Source organism: Physeter macrocephalus, chromosome 9 (assembly GCF_002837175.3).
Source record: "Physeter macrocephalus isolate SW-GA chromosome 9, ASM283717v5, whole genome shotgun sequence".
Classification (NCBI taxonomy): domain Eukaryota; kingdom Metazoa; phylum Chordata; class Mammalia; order Artiodactyla; family Physeteridae; genus Physeter; species Physeter macrocephalus.
The window spans coordinates 59,241,177-59,263,557 of record NC_041222.1 but is presented as its reverse complement, the minus strand read 5'-3'; the positions used below and the strand labels follow the sequence as shown (position 1 = coordinate 59,263,557).

The following is a 22,381-nucleotide window of genomic DNA, read 5'->3' as shown; positions in this document are numbered from 1 at the left end:
TCCAGCATTTACTGTTTATAGATTTTTTAATGATGGCCATTCTGACCAGTGTGAGGTGATACCTCATTGTAGTTTTGATTTGCATTTCTCTAATGATTAGTGATGTGGAACATCCTTTCATGTGTTTGTTGGCAATCTGTACACCTTGCTTAGAGAAATGTCTATTTAGGTCTCCTGCCCTTTTTCAGATTCGGTTGTTTGTTTTATTGATACTGAGCTGCATGAGCTGCTTGTATATTTTGGAGATTAATCCTTTGTAGGTTGCTTCATTGCAAATATTTTCTTCCATTCTGAGGGTTGACTGTTTGTATTGTTGATGGTTTCCTTTGTTGTGCAAAAGTTTTTAAGTCTCAATAAGTCCTATTTGTTTATTTTTGTTTTTATTTCCATTTCTCCAGGAGGTGGCTCAAAAAGGATCTTGCTGTGATTTATGTCATAGAGTGTTCTGCCTGTTTTCCTCTAAGGGTTTTATACTGTCTGGCCTTACAATTAGGTCTTTAAATCCATTATGAGTTTATTTTTGTGTATGGTGTTAGGGAGTGTTCTTTTTTCATTCCTCTACAGTTTTCCCAGCACCACTTATTGAAGAGGCTGTCTTTTCTCCACTGTATATTCTTGCCTCCATTATCAAAGATAAGGTGATCATATGTGCGTGGGTTTATCTCTAGGCTTTCTACCCTGTTCCATTTATTTATATTTCTGTTTTTGTGCCAATACCATACTGTCTTGTTTACTATAGCTTTGTAGTATAGTCTGAAGTCCAGGAGCCTGATTCCTCCAGCTACATTTTTCTTTCTCAAGATTGATTTGGCTATTTGGGGTCTTTTGTGTTTCCATACAAATTGTGAAACTTGTTGTTATAGTTCTGTGAAAAATGCCATTGGTAGTTTGATATGGATTGCATTGAATCTGTAGATTGCTCTGAGTAGTGTAGTCATTTTCACAAAGTTGACTCTTCCAGTCCAAGAACATGGTATATCTCTCCACCTGTTTCTATCATCTTTAATTTCTTTCATCAGTGTCTTATAGCTTTCTGCATACAGGTCTTTTGTCTCCTTAGGTAGGTTTATTCCTTGGTATTTTATTCTTTTTGTTACATTGGTAAATGGGAGTGTTTCCTTAATTTCTCTGTCAGATTTTTCATCATTAGTGTATAGGAATACAAGAGATTTTTGTGCATTATTTTTGTATCCTGCTACTTTACCAAATTCACTGATTAGCTCTAGTAGTTTTCTGGTAGCATCTTTAGGATTCTCTATGTATAGTATCATGTCACTTCCAAACAGTGACAGTTTTACTTCTTTTCCGATTTGGAGTCCCTTTATTTCTTTCACTTCTCTGATTGCTGTGGCTAAAACTTCCAAAACTATGTTGAATAAGAGTGGTGAGAGTGGGTAACCTTGTCTTGTTGCTGATCTTAGAGGAAATGGTTACAGTTTTCACCATTGAGAACGATGTTGGCTGTGGGTCTGTCATATATGGACTTTATTATGTTGAGGAAGGTTCCCTCTACGCCTACTTTCTGGAGGGTTTTTATAACAAATGGGTGTTGAATTTTGTCGAAAGCTTCTCCTGTATCTATTGAGATGATCATATGGTTTTTATCCTTCAATTTGTTAATATGGTGTTATCACACTGATTGATTTGCATATTGAAGAATCCTAGCATTCCTGCAATAAACCCCACATGATCATGGTGCATGATCCTTTTAATGTGCTGTTGGATTCTGTTTGCTAGTATTTTGTTGAGGATTTTTGCATCTATGCTCATCAGAGATATTGGCCTGTAGTTTTCTTTTTTTGTGACATCATTGTCTGGTTTTGGTATCAGGGTGATGGTGGCCTCATAGATTGAATTTCGGAGTGTTCCTCCTTTTGCTATATTTTGGAAGATTTTGAGAAGGATAGTTGTTAGCTCTTCTCTAAATGTTTCATAGAATTAGCCTGTGAAGTCAACTGGTCCTGGGATTTTGTTTGTTGGAAGATTTTTAATCACAATTTCAGTGCTTGTGATTGGTCTGTTTATATTTTCTATTCTTCCTGGTTCAGTCTCAGAAGGTTGTGCTTTTCTAAGAATTTGTCCATTTCTTCCAGGCTGTCCATTTTTTTGGTAAACAGTTGCTTGTAGTAATCTCCCATGGTCCTTTGTATTTCTGCAGTGTCAGTTGTTACTTCTCCTTTTTCATCTTTAATTCTGTTGATTTGAGTCTTCTCCCTTTTTATCTTGATGAGTCTGGCTAATGGCTTATCAATTTTGTTTATCTACTCAAAGAACCAGCTTTTAGTTTTATTGATCTTTGCTACTGTTTCCTTCATTTCCTTTTACTTCTGATCTGATCTTTATGATTTCTTTCCTTCTGCGAACTCTGGGGGGTTTTTTGTTCTTCTTTCTCTAATTGCTTTAGGTGTAAGGCTAGGTTGTTTATTTGAGATTTTTCTTGTTTCTTTAGGTAGCATTGTATTGCTATAAACTTCCCTCTTAAAACTGCTTTTGCTGCATCACACAGGTTTTGGGTCATGGTGTATTCATTGCCATTTGTTTCTAGGTATTTCTTGATTTCCTCTTTGATTTCTTCAGTGATCTCTTGGTTATTTAGCAACGTATTTTTTAGCCTCCGTGTGTCTATTTTTTAGTTTTTTGTTTGTTTTTTTTTGCAGTACGCGTGCCTCTCACCGTTGTGGCCTCTCCCGTCGTGGAGCACGGGCTCCGGACACGCAGGCTCAGTGGCCATGGCTCACGGGCCCAGCCGCTCCGCGGCATGTGAGATCTTCCCAGACCGGGGCACAAACCCATGTCCCCTGCATCGGCAGGCGGACTCTCAACCACTGCGCCACCAGGGAAGCCCCTATTTTTTAGTTTTTTTTCCTGTAATTGAGATCTAGTCTCATATTGCTGTGGTCGGATCAAGTCCCCTACTGTTATCATGTTACTGTCAATTTCCCCTTTTATGATTGTTAGCATTTGCCTTATGTATTGAGCTGCTCCTATGTTGAGTGCATAAATATTTAAAATTGTTATATCTTCTGTTTGGATTGATCTCTTGATCATTCTGTAGTGTCCTTCTTTGTCTCTTGTAATAGTCTTTATTTTAAAGTCAATTTTCTCTGACATGAGAATTGCTACTCCAGCTTTCTTTTGATTTCCATTTGTATGGAATATCTATTTCCATCCCCTCAGTTTCAGTCTGTACGTGTCCCTAGGTCGGAAGTGGGTCTCTTTTAGACAGCACATGTATGGGTCTTGTTTTTGTATCCATTCAGCCAGTCTATGTCTTTTGGTTGGAGCATTTAATCCATTTATATTGAAGATGATTATCGATATGCATGTTGCTATGACCATTTTCTTAATTGCTTTGGGTTATTGTAGGTCTTTTCCTTCTCTTGTGTTTCCTGCCTAGAGAAGTTCCTTTAGCATTGGTCATAAAGCTGGTTTGGTGGTGCTGAATTCTCTTAACTTTTGCACGTCTGTAAAGGTTTTAATTTCTCCGTCGAATCTGAATGAGATCCTTGCTGGGTAATCTTGGTTGTAGCTTTTTCCCTTTCAACACTTTAAATATGTCCTGCCACTCCCTTGTGGCTTGCAGAGTTTCTGCTGAAAGATCAGCTGTTAACCTTATGGGGATTCCCTTGTATGTTATTTGTTGCTTTTCCCTTGCTGCTTTTAATATTTTTTCTTTGTATTTAATTTTTGATAGTTTGATCAATATGTGTGTGTCTTGGTGTGTTTCTCCTTGGATTTATCCTGTATGGGACTCTCTGCACTTCCTTGACTTGACTGACTACTTCCTTTCCCATGTTAGGGAAGTTTTCAATTATAATGTCTTCAAATATTTTCTTTGTCCCTTTTCTTTTCTCTTCTTCTTCGGACCCCTGATTTGAATGTTGGTGTGTTTAATTTTGTCCCGGAGGTCTCTGAGACTGTCCTCAATTCTTTTCATTCTTTTTCCTTTATTCTGCTCTGTGGTATTTATTTCCACTATTTTATCTTCCAGGTCACTTCTCCATTCTTCTGCCTCAGTTATTCTGCTATTGATTCCTTCTAGAGAATATTTAATTTCACTTATTGTGTTGTTCATCATAGTTTGTTTGCTCTTTAGTTCATCTAGGTCCTTGTTAAACATTTCTTGTATTTTCTCCATTCGATTTCCAAGATTTGGGATCATCTTTACCATCATTACTGTGAAACCTTTTTCAGGTAGACTGCCTATTTCCTCTTCATTTGTTTCATCTGGTGGGTTTTTACCTTGCTCCTTCATCTGCTGCATATTTCTCTGTCTTCTCATTTAGTTTAACTTACTGTGTTTGGGGTCTCCTTTTTGCAGGCTCCAGGTTCGTAGTTCCCATTGTTTTTGGTGTCTGCCCCCAGTGGGTAAGGTTGTTTCAGTGGCTTTTGTAGGCTTCCTGGTGAAGGGGACTGGTGCCTGTGGTCTGGTGGGTGGGGCTGGATCTTGTCTCACTGGTGGGCAGGACCACGTTCAGTGGTGTGTTTTGGGGTGTCTGTGAACTTAGTATGATTTTAGGCAGCCTCTCTGCTAATGGGTGAGGTTTTGTTCCTGTCTTGCTAGTTGTTTGGCATGGGGCGTCCAGCACTGGAGTTTGCTGGGTGCTGGGTGGAGCTGGGTCTTAGCGTTCACATGGAGATCTCTGGGAGAGCTCTTGCCAATTGATATTAGCTGGGGCCAGAAGGTCTCCAGTGGTCCGATGTCCTGGTGTCGGCTCTCCCACCTCAGAGGCTCAGGCCTGACACCAGGCCGGAGCACCAATCCCCTGTCAACCACATGGCTCAGAAGAAAAGGGAGAAAAAAAGAAAGAAAATAAATAAAATAATAAATAAATTAAAAAGTATTAAAATTTAAATTTAAAAAAATAATTTAAAAAAAAAGAAGAGAGCAACCAAACCAATAAACAGATCCACCAATGATAACAAGCGCTATAAACTAAACTGAGGTAAACAGAAAAATCAGAAACAGATCAGTTGCAGACAGCAAACCTCAAGTCTACAGTTGCTTCCAAAGTCCACCTCCTCAATTTTGGGATGATTCATCATCTCTTCAGGTATTCCACAGATACAGGGTACATCAAGTTGATTTGGGGGATTTAATATGCTCCTCCTGGGGCTGCATGGAGAAATTTACCTTCCTCTTCTTTGTTTGCTCAGCTCCTGGGGTTCAGCTTTGGTTTTGACCCCACCTCTGAGTGTTGGTTGCCCTCAGGCATCTGTTTCCCACCCAGACAGGAGAGGGTTAAAGCAGCGGCTGATTAGGGGGCTCTTGCTCATTCAGGCCGGGGTGAAGGAGGGTAATGGTAGTTATAATTGGAATGCTAGGCGAGCCTGTGGCCGCAGAGGCTGGCATGACATTGCACCAAGCTGAGGCACACCACCTGTTCTCCTGAGGAAGTCGTACCTGGATCATGGGACTCTGGCAGTGGCAGGCTGCACAGGCTCCTGGGGTGGTGGGTGTGGATAGTGACCTGTGCTTGCACACAGGATTCTTGGTGGCTGCAGCAGCAGCGTTAGCGTTTCATGCCCATCTCTGGGGTCCGAGCTGATAGCCGAGGCTTGCGCTCACCTCTGGAGCTCGCTTAGGTGGTTCTCTGCTTTCTGTGGGCAGACGGAGAAGGAATTCCCTCTCCTCGCACACCCCAAAACAATGGTCTCCTGTCTCTTATGCAGGTCCAGACTTTTTCCCAGACTCCCTCCCAGCTAGCTGTGGTGCACTAGCCCCCTTCAGGCTGTGTTCACGCAGCCAACCCGTCCTCTCCCTGGGATCTGACCTCCAAAGCCCAAGCCTCAGCTACCAGCCCCCACCCTACCCCGCAGGTGAGCAGACAAGCCTCTCAGGCTGGTGAGTCCTGGTCGGCACTGAATCCCTGTGCGGGAATCTCTCCACTTTGTCCTCTGCATCCCTGTTGCTGTGCTTTCCTCTGTGTCTCCGAAGCTTCCCTCCCACCCAGCCCCGATCCCCGCCAGTGAAGGGGGCTTCCTAGTGTGTGGAAACTTTTCCTCCCAGAGTTCCCAGAGGTGCAGGTCCCATCCTTATTCTTTTGTCTCTGTTTTTTCTTTTTTCTTTTGCCCTAGGTACATGGGTCTTTTCTTGCCTTTGGAGAAGTCTGAGGTCTTCTGCCAGCATTCAGTACGTGTTCTGTAGGAGTTGTTCCACATGTGGATGTATTTTTGATGTATCTGTGGGGAGGAAGGTGATCTCCACGTCTTACTCCTCTGCCATCTTGAAGGTTCCCCACAAAACTTTAAATTTAACAGCACTTTTATGATGCATTTTCTTCAACTGTATGTTTAATTATGGCCTCAAGAATTGTTGGTGATTCCTTGAAGACTACTATTCTGGTTCTCTTCATAATTTATTCTGTTCTACTCACAGAGCTTAGAGTATCTCTAGTGAAGGTGGTACATATCACAGTGCAGAAATGTAAGGCAGTACTACTCAAAATACAGGGCTGTAAATTGGTTATTACTGGTCTGCTATGAAATAAGGCAGTATAAATAACAAGACTTTCTCATAGAAGAAGGCATAAGTTTGATTAACATTCTGATACATGTTCCTTAGTGTTTGCTACTGACACAAGTCTACAGACCACACTTAGTTAGATCATTGCCCTAAGACATTTAAATATATATCAAATAACAGAAAAGAACAGAAAGTATGCAAGACAAAGAGATTAGAACGAGTAGCAAATGTAGAGAGAGAGAGACAAAGATTAAGAGGACTGTAAGAAGATTAAGAAAACTATAGCCCAACTCTGAATGGATTAGTAGCAACAAAACAGAGAACGCCACTTCCTGGATTCTTTGTCATTCTAGGTGGATCACAAGCACAGTACCTTAAGGGAGAGCTACACAAAATGCAGGACTGTACATTATTCGATAAGTCCAAAAAATTATTTACATAATGTTAGTAAGCAAAATAATAGCAGTTTCTATTGTTCTACTTCAAACTCAAAATAGTGTTCTTTATAGACAAAGTAATGTGTTATTAATTTTAAAAGTCAGGATGAAGTTTCTGTCTGAAGCACAAATTTGGCTGAGTCACAAAAATCACTATAATACATTTTTAGTTATCCAAAGAAAAGTTGAACAATTCAAGTTCCTAATGTATTGATATTCTTTGAAACTCCATATTACTGATTCTTCAATGTTTATCATTCCTACCTATTCAAGTTGTAATGTTTCCTTACGCATTCAAAATTAAAATACAGTGGTTGTACTCTTATGCCGCTAGTGATACTGTTAAGTGAGAGTTTATACATAATAGCAAGGAAATCAGATTTGCAGGGCTAATAAATAAGTGATATATCCAAAATGTGCTTTTGGCAGCAGCAGTTCATAATAAACTCATAAAATGACAGGTAAACTCAAGTATCTATAAATCATAGAAAGTAATATTTTCTACAAATAAATTCATAAGAAAAATATAATATACACAAATGTTTTCTATTTGTATTACATCATTCTATTAAGAAAATCAAAGTTTTATTTTCAGCAACATAAACTTCTACCTAAAGAGAATTAGTGATAATTCTTATTACATCTTTTTCCAGATCAAGGAAAGAAATAATTACATAAATATGAATACACTTATATTACTTAGCAAACTCTATAACAAATTGTCTCTTTCTACAAATATCTTTCTGACTAGACAGTACTCCTTAACAGCCAAACACGGAGCTTTCTCTAACTTTTAGAATAGTGTCTGACACTCACACAACACTCAACTGATATTTGTTGAATGAGTAAATGTAGTAGAGATAGCTGTTTTAATGATGGTCATTCATTTCTAAATCTCACAGTCCTATTTCCTTGCAACATTTGGTGTCCCCTTGGCAACCATGCCAAAAGGTAATGTATCCTCTAGGTATCCATTTTAAAAGGTCCTAGAATTTTATAAATTTTTTGGTGCCCTATCTCTTGCTTTGTCTCAAAGTGAAGATGTAAAACAGAACTGATGTTTGAGAAAGAAATCAATAAGATGTTCAGAGCTGAGATATTAAGAGCCTAGATGAAGGGTTTGGAAGTTAAGGACACAGAGGAATTACTGTATTTGAGTGACACTGCAAAAGAGAAAGTGACTGAACTTGGGAATTGATTTTCTGTTCAAAGAGACCAAAAGATATCAAAGATTACCCTTAAGATGTGAAATTTAAAGAAAAGGAAGAAAATAGCATGTTTGTGGTAGTGAAAAAGTTAGGTAGTAAAAAAACTCAAAGGAGAAGCCAATAAGCTCTAGAGATAATATACTGAATTTGAAGAGCACCATAGGACATGAATTAGAAATGCCCAGGCAAGGGACATAGAAAGATATATAAAATAAGAAGTCCACAGAAAAAGATATAAAATGGCTCTTAGTCTTCACTTACACAAAATAACAAAACTGCAAGTAAAACCTATTTCAGAATATCATTTTTTACCTTTCAAATAAACAAGGATACAAAAATTTGAAAACAATGCAATGGCCAGGATGTGGAGAAAATGGACACCTTCTTATATTGCTAGTGGAAGTACGAACTGGCACAACAATTTGGCAGTATTTAACATGTATAATTGTATAGGTCTTTTGATCCAGTGTATAAGTTGTCTATTGCTAGATAACAAATTACCCCAGAATTTAGCAGCTCAAAAGAACAAACACTGGGAGACTGACTTCTCACATGACAGTGTGAGGAGCTCACTAATCTACCACCTAGTGAAACTGGTGACTGCTATTTAAAAAAAAAAAAAAATTTAAGCCTCTTATGGTATCTGAACCAAGATCATTCCCTCCCTCTACCCTCCCAGCTCATCTAGGTGAAGAGTCGACTCCAGATTGCTGTGGCCAAGACAACAAGACTCCATCTCCCCCAGGTTCCCAGTCAGAGACCTTTTCTCCTGGGAAGAGCAAGATATCCCCATTTCTCATCCTCCCCTCCCCAACCCTCCCCATCCCAAAGGTAACTATGGCTGAGGCCAAGTCCTAGGCAAGTGCAGTTGAGCCATGAGGACCCATTCTTCTGCCCAGCCTCTGTTTGTGTAATAAAAGTTCTACCTCAGGTGCAGAGCATTGAGAATGCTGGAGACCCAAACTCCCTTGCCCCAGCTTATGACACAAGTGGTTCCACACCAGGAGAAGCAAGCCAAGAGAACGTAAGACTACTGCAATCAGCACATAGAACGGAGGTATCACTCAGAGAAGGGTGATATGGTCCCACCTCCAGCTCCAGAGGCTTGGCTCAGATTTTGCCTGGTTGGGAATACAGGGTAGAGAGGCAGGATATAAAGCACACAGGTCCTAATCTCTTCCCAAAGGGAAATGATTTCATTTGCATCACAGTGTAGAGAAATTCAAGCCTAAAGGCACTCTGAAGAAGAGTCAGGTTATGGTAATAGTCAATTGGAAGGAGAGTTAAGATACAGGCTAAATTGTAGGCCTGCTGATTTGCAGGAGAGAAATGAGGAATAAGACAGATGAAAGAAGTCCTTCAAGGGTGGAAAATAATATCAAACACTGACTCAGAAATATCAAAGGAGCCACAATTTGATTAAATTGGTTTGTAGAGCATTTTATGCTCTAGGGCATTGTTGAAAACAATTGAGCAATCAGCCACCAATTTGTGAAGTTTAACAACTGGTTGTGGTCAAGAAAAGAGAGGAGGAGAGCCAAAATCACTGTCATCCTAGGGTGACTATGAGCATACCCAAAGCTGCACCTTCCTTAGGAGCAACATCCGTGACTTAACATTGTGGGAGGGGAAAGAGACTTTACTAAAATAATCCAGTTGGTCGCCAATCACATAAACAAGTTTGGAGGAGAAGGGTGCAGAACAGTAACCAAATTTGCTACAATACAATGTCTCAAATAACCACTTTCCATCAAAAAAATTATAAGCCATGCAAAGAAACAGAAAAATATGACCCAGACGCCAGGAAAAAAAAAGCAGGCAACAGAAACTATCTGGGAAGTGACCACACTTGGGAAAAAGAAAAAAGACTTCAAAATAGCCATTATAAATATATTCACAAAACTAAAGGAAACCATGGTTTAAAAAGTAAAGAAAGGTATCATAAGAATATTACATCAAATAGAGAAAATCAAAAAGAGAAAGAAATTGTAAAAGAACCAAGTGACCCAAGACAGTACAGTCAACCCTCCATATCCATGGGTTCCACATCCATGGAATCAATCAACTGCAACTCAAAAATATTTGAAAAAAAATTTTTTCAGAAAGTTCCAAAAAACAAAACTCAAATTTGCCATGTGCCGGCAACTATTTACACAGCATTTACATTGTATTAGTTATTATAAGTAATCTAGAGATGCTGATGATTTCAAGTTTACAGAGGATATGCATGGTTTATATGCAAATACTATACCATCTTATATGAGAGACTTGAGCATCCTAGCATTTTGGTATCTGTGGGGTTCCAGGATCCAATCTCCTGTGGATATTGAGGGATGACGATAATTTGAATCCACATGTGAAAACATTTACTGGTGAAGGTAATTATATAAACATAACAAAAGTTTAAAAGTAAGTTTTCTTTCTACTTTCTTCTCTTAACTGATTTGAAAAGCAATTGCTTAAAATAATATGTACATAATGTATTGATAGGCTCAAAACATATAAAAAAGTATCATATGTGTAATATAATTGCCAATAACAGCATAAATGAGGTCAGCTGTAGCAAAGTTTTATTAGGCTAAGAAAATGACTACTGAATAATAAAGCAATAATTATAACAATGCATTGTTGTGTTTGTAATATTAATAGATAATATGTATAACAATACCACAAAAAAGGGATTGAGGGGACTATAGCTGTATTTCAGTAATGTTTATATGTATCACTGGAATTAAGCTTGGCTAAATCTGAAGCTGATTTTATTAAGATACATATAACAAACCCTAGAGCATTAACTAAAAAAAAAAAAAAAAAAAAAAAAAAAAAAAAAAAAAAAAAAAAAAAACCTCAAAAAATATAGTGAAAAAATCATTAAATTAAAATGCTACATTAGAAAATATTTACGTAATGCAAAAGAAAGATTCAAAGACATAAATACATTGAAAGTTAAGGATGAGAAAAGCAATATGCAAATAACAACCACAAGAAAGCTGGAGTAAATATACTAATATCAGACAAAATTGACTTTAAACAAAAAAGTCACTGAAGAAAAGGAGGCACATTTTATAAAGAGTCCGTGACAGAGTCAATCCATCAGGAAGATATAACAGTTATAAACATATACATACCTAATAAAGGAGGACCAAAATACATGAAGCAAAAATGACAGATATGAAAGAAGAAATGGACAATTCAATTATAATTGTTGGAGACTTCAATAACCTACTGTGATGGTTAATTTTATGTGTCAACTTGGAGGGTATTTTTGGATGAGATTAATGTTTAAATTGGGGGACTGTGAGTGAGCATAATGCCCTCCATAATGTAAGTGGGCTTCATCCAATCAGTTGAAGGTTTGAACAGAACAAAAAGACCAGCCTCCCTGAACAAGAAATCTCCAGCAGATTGCCTTTATCTGCACCATCGACTCTCCCAGTCTTGAACCTATCATCCCACACTGCAGATGTGGACTTGCCAGTCTCCAAAATCATATAAGCCAATTCTTTATAATAAGTCTCTTTCTATATATACATTCACACACATCCTTTTTGTTCTGTGCTCTCTGGAGAATCCCAATATACCCACTTTCAATAATGGGCAGACAACTAGACAGAAGATCAACAAGAAAATAGAAGACCTGAGCAATACTACAAACTAGACCTGACATATTAGAATACTCTTCTAAAAAATGACAGTTAAATATATATCATTTTCAAGTGCACATGGAACATTTTCAGGATAAACCATATGCCAGACTATTTTTTAAACACTCAATAAATGTAAGAGGTTAGAAATAATGCAAAGTATGTTCTCTGACCACAATGGAATAAAACTGGAAATCAAATGGAAAAACTCACAAATGTGTGGAAATTAAACAGCACATTATTAAAAAAACAATGGGTCAAGAGGAAATCAAAAGACAAATCAGAAAATACTGTACGATGAGTGAAAATGAAGGGACAAAATATCAAAATGCATGGGAGACAGCTAAAACAGTACTTAGAGAGAAATTTATAGCTATAAATACCTATATTAAGCTAGAAGAAAGGTCCTAAGTCAACATTAGGTTTAACGTTCTACCACAAGACACTGAAAAATATAAGAGCAAACTAAACCTAAAGCAAATAGAAGGAAAGAATAAAGATTAGAGAAGAAATTAATGAAATAGAGAATACAAAAACAATACAGAAAATGAATGAAACCAAAAGCTGGTAGTTTGAAAAGATCAACAAAACTGACAAACCTTTAGCTATACTGACAATATTAAAAAAAAGAAAAGCCTCAAATTACCAGAATCAGAAATAAAAAAGGGTATATTACTACTAACCTACTAAAAACAAAAAAGAATTATAAAGGAATACTATGAAAAATTGTACACCAGCAAATTAGATACTTAGAAGAAATGGGTGAATTTCTCGAAAAACACAAATACCAAAAGTGACTCAAGAAAAAATAAAATCCCAAGTTGACCTGTAATAGATAAAGAAATTCAATTTGTAATAAAAAAAAATTACCCACAAACGAAAGTCCAGGCCTGGAGGGGTTCACCACTGAATTCTACCAACCATTCAAAGAAGAATTAGTACCAGTGCTTCAAAAAAACTTCCAAAAATAGAAGAGAAGAGAATACTTCCCAACCCATTTTATAAAGCTAGTATTACCTTGATACAAAAAAACACACAAAAACGTCATAAAAAAAGAAAACTACAAACTAATACCTCTTATGAATATAGATGCAGAAGTCCTCAACAAAATACTAGCAAACCAAATCCAACAACATATTAAAAGAATAATGTATCATGATCAGGTGGAATTTATTCCAGGAATGTAAGGTTGGTTTAACATCTGAAAATCAATTATTATAATAAATCATATCACTAACATATAAAACAAAAATCACATGATCGTCTCAATAGATACAGAAGACATACTTGACAAAATTCAACAACGTTTCATAATAAAAACACTTAACAAACTAGGAATAGAAGGGAACTTCCTGAACTTGCTAAAGGACATCTATGAAAAACTGACAGATAACTTTATACTTAACAGTGAAGGAGTGGGTGCTTTCTCCCTATGATCAGGAATAAGACAAAGATGTCTGCTCTGGCCACTTCTACTCAACAATGTATTGAAAATCTAACCAGGGCAAGTAGCCAAGAGAAAGAAATAAAAGGCATCAAGTTTGGAAAAGAAGAAACAAAACTATCTCTATTTGCAGATGACACGATCTTGTAAGTAGAAAATCCTAAGGAATCTACCCAAAAAATGAGAACTGAAAAATGAGTTCTGCACAGTTGCAGGATAAGAGATCAATATAAAACAATCAATTGTAATCTATACACTTACACTAAACAATCTGAAAATAAATTTAAGAAAACAATTCCATTTGTAATAAAATCAGAAAGAATAAAATATTAATAAATTTACCCAAAAAGGTGCAAAACATACCCTGAAAACTATAAAACAGTATTGAAAGAAATTTTAGGACAAATAAATAGTAACTGGAAAAACACCCCATGCTCATAATATAGAAGATTTAACATTGTCAAGATGGCAATATTACCCAAACTTATCCATTAAAAGAAGAAAAAGAAGAAGAGTATAGGCTATTCTAAATGTAATATAATCCAGTGCTCAACCTTAACAACACAAAAAAAAAAAGATTTGGATAATACCTTATGTGTCTCCTAATGTGAAGTGGTAAGAATCATATTACACCGAAGAAGATTTCTTTGCCAAAACATCAAAGCTGAAACTGAATAAACCTCTAGGTCTCATTAAAAATTTATGATAATTACAGAGAAAAAAAGATTATAATCAAAAAGTCCAGAATGTGGGAAACTCTACAGGATAAATAATCCAACCTATTCCACAAATAAGTTGCAAATAAAGAGAAAGACGGAGAGGAGGAAAAGGAACCTGTATACTCAGTAGGTAGACTATGTTTGAGTCCTCATAGAAACAAACCATCTTTCAAAAAAAGTTATGAGAGAATTGGAGAAATCTGAAAACTGGATATTTTATTACATTAGGGAATAATTATAGAATTCTAAGTATGATAAAGATATCATGGTTATGTTTTTTAAAGGCCTTATCTTTTAGAGATAGAGTCAATCCTTATTCATAGATTCAGAATTTGTGAACTTTCCTACTCACTAAAACTTATTTTAAGCCTAAAATCAATACCATTGCACTTTTTCAGTCATTTGCAGACATGCAGAAAGTGGTGAAAAATTTAAGTCACCTGAACCACATGTTCCCAGCTGAGGTCAAACAAGGGGATGCTCTGTCTTCTTATTTCAGTTCTCATACTATAAACAAGTATTCTTCTCATGGTCTATCTAGTACCACATTTTTCACATTTCTGCCCTTCTGTTGATGATTTCACTGTTTCAAATGACCACTAAGCATAGTGCTGAAGTGCTGTCTAGTGTTCCTAAGTGCAAGAAGGCTGTGACTTGCATATGGAGAAAAAATTGTGTCAGATAAACTGTGTTCAGGCAGGAGTTACAGTACCATTGGTCATGAGCTCAATAGTAATAAATAAACAATATATATTAAGTAAGATGTCTTTAAATAGAAACACATGTAAAGCAAGGTTATATGTTGATCAGTTGACAAAATGTTGTGACCAGAGGCTCAGAGGAACTTAATCCTTTATCTCCCCTAGGAGCAATATTTCCATGTTTGCTAATTCAGTGTTCACATGACTTTATAAAACATAACTCCTGTGAATAACAAGAACTGACTGTAAACACCAATGGAATTGTGGGTAACATAACAGGATGTCCGGGATTTCCTTCAAAATAATCCACTGTGGTAGAGGGAGCAGAGGAGCAGAAAGGAAGTAGAAGTTTATAGATGAAACAAGATTGGTCATGTGCTGATAATTGTCCAAGCTGGGTGATGAGTAAACATGGGAGTTCATTAGTGTATTTTCTCTACTCTTGCATCAAATTAAAATTTTCCATAATAAAAACACATGCACACAAAAATATGTAGACACCCCACCAAAAAACTTACAAGGACATTATAATAGAGTACCAAAAAGGCAAAAACTAAATTATTGATAAGACCAGCATTTTTCCAAATGGGTACCAAGGGCATTTGAAGCAGTACAGGCATACCTCATTTTATTGCACTTTGCTTTATTGCGCTTCACATATACTGCACTTTACAAATTGAAGGTTTGTGGAAACCCTGCATCAAGCCAGTCTACCAGCGCCATTTTTCCAACAAAACTTACTTCATGTCTTTGTGTCACATTTTGGTAACTCTCACAATATTTCAAACTTTTTCATTATTATCATATTTGTTACGATAATCTGTGATCAGTGAGTGATCTTTGATGTTACTATTGCAAAAAGGGTATAACTCTCTGAAGACTCAGATGACAGCATTTTTAGCAATATTTTTAAATTACGTACATTGTTTTTTAGACATAATGCTGTTGCACACTTAATAGACTACAGTATAAACATAACTTTTATATGTACTTGAAAACAAAAAATTTGTGTGACTTGCTTTACTGCAATATTCACTTTACTACAGTGGTCTGGAACTGAACCCTCAAAGTCTCTGAGGGTTATTTAATTGAGCAGGATTATCCTATTTATTTATTTCAGGATGTTTAGCAATCCCAGCCTCCATCTACTATGTCAGTAGCACCACTGGTTAAAACCAGTGATTCTGGCAAAGCTTTATCCACAAGGCCATTTATCACAGCATCATCATACAATTTTCATAAAAAAAGGAACCTTAATGTACAACAACAAGACACTGATTAAATAATATGGCATACCAAAACAATAGAATATATTGTAACTCTAAAAATATTATTTTCTTTTGAATAATAATTATATTCCTCTTGAAAATAATGAACTGACAACATGCCATTGACATGCCCAAATCACACTGCCTTGAGTCTATTAGCCTGGAAATAAGAAAAGGGGTCCAAAATGGACAAATATCTGAAAGACAGAAGGATGGACTCACAGAGACAAACCCAGAGGAGAAAAAAAATCAAAATCCAAATAGTGTCTATAATGGAAGAGGAAGCTATTTTTTTCTGGAAGAGGCTCAGAGAGGCTCTAATTACCCAATTAATAAGTATGGAGAGCAGAAGTCCACAGGAATCAAGATGACTAAGGAACCATTAATCAAAAATCTGGGCTTCCCATTCTTCCATGTTCAGAACAGCTACCTGCAGTATTTGCCTATAACAAATGGCCCAAGGCTACTTTCAAAAGAACCATGTTCCTGAAAAAGGTCCCTACTATGGTTGTTGGGACAAACAATACAATCAGAGAAGGGACTGACTTAAGAGCCTACTTCTCATTCTGTACAGTGAAGCCCATTTGCCATACATCCCTCAGGAAAGCTTATTGATAGTCCCCTCCCTTCTCTTACACAATGCCCATATCAATCCTTTCATTCAGATGAGAAGCCTCTTGGTAACAGTTATATAAAAATGCAAAGCAAGCTCATTAAAAGCAACATTTCTATATTAAGCAATATAGACCTTCATATAAAAACATGAACAGTCAGTAAAGAATCATCATACACTTGAAGAAAACTATCAGCATTAAAGTAAAAGAGTAGGAACAAACAGAAGTTACCCAACAGGAAACAAAGATAATGTAAGAAACAGAGAAGAACTTAAAAATTATAATCAGAAAGATTAAAAAGTTATCCTTTTAAAGAAGACTGCTATGAAAAAGGAAAAATCAAATAAGAAATTTCTTAGATGTTAAATTTTGATTTCTAAAACTAAAAAAAAAATCAAATAACTAAATAGGGTAAATGGTAAAAAAAAATCCATGTACTGATAGAAGAAAATGTAAGAAGACCAATCAGGAGACAAAATTAAAAGATGGAAAATATGACAGAAAAGAAGGCCAAGTCCAGAAGGTCCAATCTCTAATAGAGTACAGAAGGAAAGAACAGACAAGGGGGAAAATATGAGAATCATATTTTTCTTCAATTGAAATAAAATCTCAAGTCTTGATATTGAAAGAACCCACAAAGGCTGAGAAGTTTGAATTTTTAAAAGACTCAAAAGATGATGCTGAAATTTTAAAATATCATATATATGAAGAGAAAATCCTAAAAACTTCAAGCAAGCTACCTAGAAAGAAATAAGAATCTCACTTGCACTGGGATCACACATACACTTGATAACACCACTGTATGCTAAAAGAAGATAACACAGCTATACTTTAAAAAATCTGAGGGAAATTAAATGTACTTAAAATTTTATGTTCAGCTAAAGTATCAACCAAACATAAGGACAAAAGAAAGACATTTTAGGCACGTAAGGAGTCAGAAAGTGGACCACTTATGCATCCCTTCTGAGAAAAAAATTTTGAAAATATAATCTAACAAAAGAAAAAGGAAGACGTAGGATCTTAGAAACTGTGGAACTAGTTCAGGTGTACAATAAGAAGAAATCCTAGGATGGCAGCTATGAGTAGGTTTAGAAAGCAATTGGCTAAAAGTCATACCATAAACCAAAGGGCCCAAGGAAGAATGTCTTCAGCCCATTACTCAAATGTCTGAACACTGACATTCTTTATGGTAAGAAATAGCAGAAAAGAAAGGCAATTAGAAATTCCAGGGGGAAAAAAATGTTGTCCAGGAAGACCAAGGCACAAATATAAAATAAATGTAGCATAATTTGGGTAATTAATGGACTATAAAGAAAGATATTCTATTTGACTTTGATATTTGGAATATTCTTTTTTTGTCATACCATTTCCCTTATCAACAGGTCCAAACACACTACATGGTTCTCAAGGAAATAATATTTACATAATTATAAAGTTATAAGTGTAAATTACAAGTTTACAATTTCAAAAGTCAATTCAAATTCCACGGTATCTCATTGTGGACATCAGAATTACCTGGACATCAGATCTATGGACACCAGAATTACCTGGACATCAGATCTATGGACACCAGAATTACCTGGAAAGCTTATTTTCAAGACTCCTGGGCCTCATCCCTAAAGATTCAGTAGATCAGGGGAAAGTTCCAGAGACCTGCATTTTAAGAAATTTTCCAGTCCCCAAGGAAAAGAGGAAATTCTCTTCCAAGGAGGAGCCACTCAGCAGTGGACCTGAAGAGGCTGCTACCAGCAAGAGCAGCAGCTCCAAGAAAAAGAAAAAGCTCCAAAAGCTATCCCAGGAAAATTAGAATGGACATTTCCCTAGTAGGGCATAACTTGCAGAGATATTTCCCAACCCATCCGGTATAGCCCAATAAAAATTTTTAAAATTAAAAAATTTTTAAAAAGAAATTTTCCAAGTATACCTGTGCACATTAAAATTTTCAAGATTATAGCTGTAAAGCAGTAATCTCCAAAATTTTCCATTACATATCTTATGAGCAAAAGGCTTTTGAGTACCCACCACAAAACATATGTGTATATTTATTTATAAATTGTTGATATACTTTTATGTGACTGTATATTATGTATATTATAAAATGTGAAAAATAAAAATCTTAAAGAATGAGAAAGATGACCTAACAATAATTTATTATTTGGTTCTGTCTCAACCAAGAGTAAAGGGAAAATTAAGAATTGCTTTAGAAAGTTGTAAAAAATAAACGAATTAGAAAGTTGAAAAATGTATACAACTAAAAGGAGAGGATAATGAAAGAATCACAGAAATGACAAAAGAAATCCCAAGAATATATCTTCTGAAGTCCTATTCTGCTAAAAAACAGTAAAACTGAGAGTGATCACATTTAATCTCGAGAATGACTGAGGAACTTAATAAGGGTACTTCAACAAAAGACTTAATTCTGATCATCAAAAGGGAAAATCTGATTGATGAATTAGACATACAAGACCATGAGAAGAAACTAATTATACTGTTTTAAGAGTTCACGATAACCAAGGATGGTAAAATTAGCTATGGGTATGTATCATAGATTTTTCAAAGTCAAATTCCAGACAATATTAAAATGATCCCAGGGCTAGCGACTCCAAAGGTCGATATACTTCAAGTTATCAAAAACTGATATTCAGATTATATAATCATAATTCCAATCAAAAAAAAGAAAAGGCAACCATATGCTTAGCTTCTCATTTAGGAAATATAATGATATCCATTTAATAGGAAAGCAAGTGTTTTAATTGCTATCTTAGTGTCATGAGACTATTGTATACCAAATGTTTTATAAGAAGTACGCAGCATCACTCCACTGTTTCTAATGACCAAGGAGAGGCCCAATAATCTATAGTTAAATGACTGGGCATCCCCTACAGGGTAATACGGAAATCTCTCAACCTATTCCAGAACACTTACTCTACTCTGGCAAGGTCAACCCAGGCTCTCAAGTACATACTGCAATTATCTTAGGGGAAAATTGAGCCATGTCTAGGAAGGATCATGTCCAGGAAGTTGCCTACAGGGTCAGTCTCTGAAGCCAAACAACAGGAACTTCTCCAATTTTTAAAGTTGAGTAGTAAGAGCTTAAAACATACACACACACACACACACACACACACACACACACACACACACAAACACATACACACGAAGTGTCTCTCCTACCTGCAAACTTCCCAAATATGTCAGAATATGAGCAGAAGATAAGGCCTAGCTGTACTTAGCAAACTGACACACCTTGAAATAAATCCAGTAATTATAATATCATGCTCAACATTCCTTTGGAAATCAAATGAATCTCTTCAGGGGATTAAAGCCAAGTGTTAATTTTAATAATGAAGAAAAACAAATTCAACAAACTAAATACTGATGAAAAAATAACTTGGTAACTCACCTTTCCACAACCAAACTGACTGCTTGTGTGAGATCTGGGTTTGTCACCTGGAGACGTTTCCACAAAGACCATACGAATTCTTTATCAGCCTTAAAGAAATAAAAGACATTTTAAATTCATCGCTTTGTAGCTACAGCGGAGAAGGCAAGATATTGCATTAAATTAAAATATGAAAAACATAATTACTTGATCCCTAGTTCTATAACTATAAAACAGATTCTTGAAAAGTATAATAGGAAAGCTTTATTTTAAAAAGTTCTTACACTGGTAACCCACATTTATTTTACTATTTCTACTACCCATATTTGAGGGTGCAAATGCTGAAGGGCTGAATATCAAGGTGAATTTGTTCTAAAATGAGACTGTCCTCTAGCTATTGCTCCATTTTCAGCTGCCCTTTTCAGCAAAGTTCCTTGAAACAGTTGCCTACAATCATTACTCTTCTTCTTCACTCCCCATTCCCTCTGTAACCTCCTTCCGTCAGATTTCCCTCCACACCATAACGCTAAAATCATTTTTCAAGGACGTCTATATTGTCAATCCTTAATAGACAATCTCAAATTTAATTTATCCAAAATAAAGTTTTTGACTTCCTACCCTCTCACAAACCTGCCCTCTCTGCATCTCAGAAAATGACACCACCACCTACTTTGTTTAAAAACTTAAGATCTAGGAGTCAATCTTGGTTGCTCTCTTTCTTCACATTTCATATCCAAACCATTAGTAAATCCTATTAGCCTTACCTACAAAATATATCCCAATTCTGAACACTTCTACATAGTACAAGTGGAACAAGTACTATCCACCATCCTAGTACAAGTCAACTCCACCTCTTGCCTAGCTCTCTACAATGCTCCCCTGGGTTCCTTACAGCTCAAAATCATCCAGTGGATTTCCATCAGATTAGGAAAACAATCCAAACTCTACCAAGGCCACATGACCCTACACCATCTGGCCCTCCAACCTCATCTATCACTCACCCTCTTGTTCACATGGACCTTCTGGCTCTACTTGTACTAGGTCCTTTTAAATATACAATCTGCCAGATTTTCATGTACATTATTACCTCACGTCACTCAGGTCTTTGTTTAAATGTTACCTCTTCAAGAGAAAAGAAGTCTTCCCTAACTACTATATTTATAGCCACCAAAACCCACAAATCTCTGGTAACCCCTTACCCTGTTTAATTTTTTTTTCAAATCACATTTCATTTTATAATACTATATCTGTTTGGTAGTTTGTTTGGTTTTATTTGTGTGGCATCATCCATTCTCCCCTTCCTCTTAGTAACAGAAACCATTTTTGATCTTTGCTGCCAACTAAAAGACTGGCCTCTCTTGCCTATGGGCTCTGTGACTGACTTCTGCCAATTAAATATAAGAAATGTCATTGGAAATCTTAAAATTGGACTTAAGTCTACCAAATGTGTTACAATTATTTTTTCCCAGTATGTTGTTGCTTATTTGACTTTATTTATGATGGAGATTTTTGGGGAAAAGGTAGTTATTATTTTTATATAGTCAAACTTATCTTTTTCATTATGGCTTAGGGTTTTCTTCTACAAGTTAGAAAAAGGCCTTCTCTACTCCAAGATTGGAAATATATTTACCCATACTTACTTCTTAAATTTTTATGTTTTCATTTTTTAATGCTCAAATCTTTGATTTTGTTTGACTGTTTTTTAAAGACTTTTGACAGCCGGAGTACTGCAAAGTACTACCTTACCTAACTATTCTTATAAACCATACTTTATCTTTTAGAAGAAAGAATTCAGCATTTAGGTACTAAAATGATTTCAGTTAAGGACAAGAAATGTCAATATATATAGAAATTATGTGTCATAAACCTCTGGTGCAAGAAAAGTTAAACTATGCAACATTATGTGCTCTTTTTAAAAGGTATGTTGATGAAACTACAAAATCCCTGAAACCAATGTTATCTGTAAATTTATCTTATAGCTTGCTTCAAAACAAAATAGTAACAAAAAAAGAAAACTATAGACCAGTATCACTGATGAACAGAGATGCAAAAATCTGCAACAAACTACTAGCAAACAGAATCCAACAGCACATTAAAAGGATCATACACCATGATCAAGTGGGGTTTATCCCAGGAATGCAAGGATTCTTTAACATACGCAAATCAATCAATGTGATAAACCATATTAACAAATTAAAGGAAAAAAACCATACTATCATCTCAATAGATGCAGAAAAAGCTTTCAACAAAATTCAACACCCATTTATGATAAAAACCCTCCAGAAAGTAGGCACAGAGGGAACTTACCTCAATATAATAAACGCCATATATGACAAACCCACAGCCAACATTGTTCTCAATGGTGAAAAACTGAAATCATTGCCACTAAGATCAGGAACAAGACAAGGTTGGCCACTCTCACCACTATTATTCAACATAGTTTTGGAAGTTTTAGCCCCAGCAATCAGAGAAGAAAAAGAAATAAAAGGAATCCAAAT

General features: G+C 36.0%; 1 protein-coding gene across 1 annotated transcript in view; it reads right to left on the bottom strand.

Moving 5' to 3' along the window:
• Positions 1-22,381, bottom strand: part of CNTLN (centlein) — a 375,432-nt gene that overhangs the window by 344,423 nt on the left and 8,628 nt on the right. Inside the window, exon 2 of the mRNA XM_024126731.3 lies at positions 19,905-19,993. Within this exon, the coding sequence (XP_023982499.1) occupies positions 19,905-19,993 (89 nt within the window). The remainder of the gene's footprint in view (positions 1-19,904; positions 19,994-22,381) is intronic.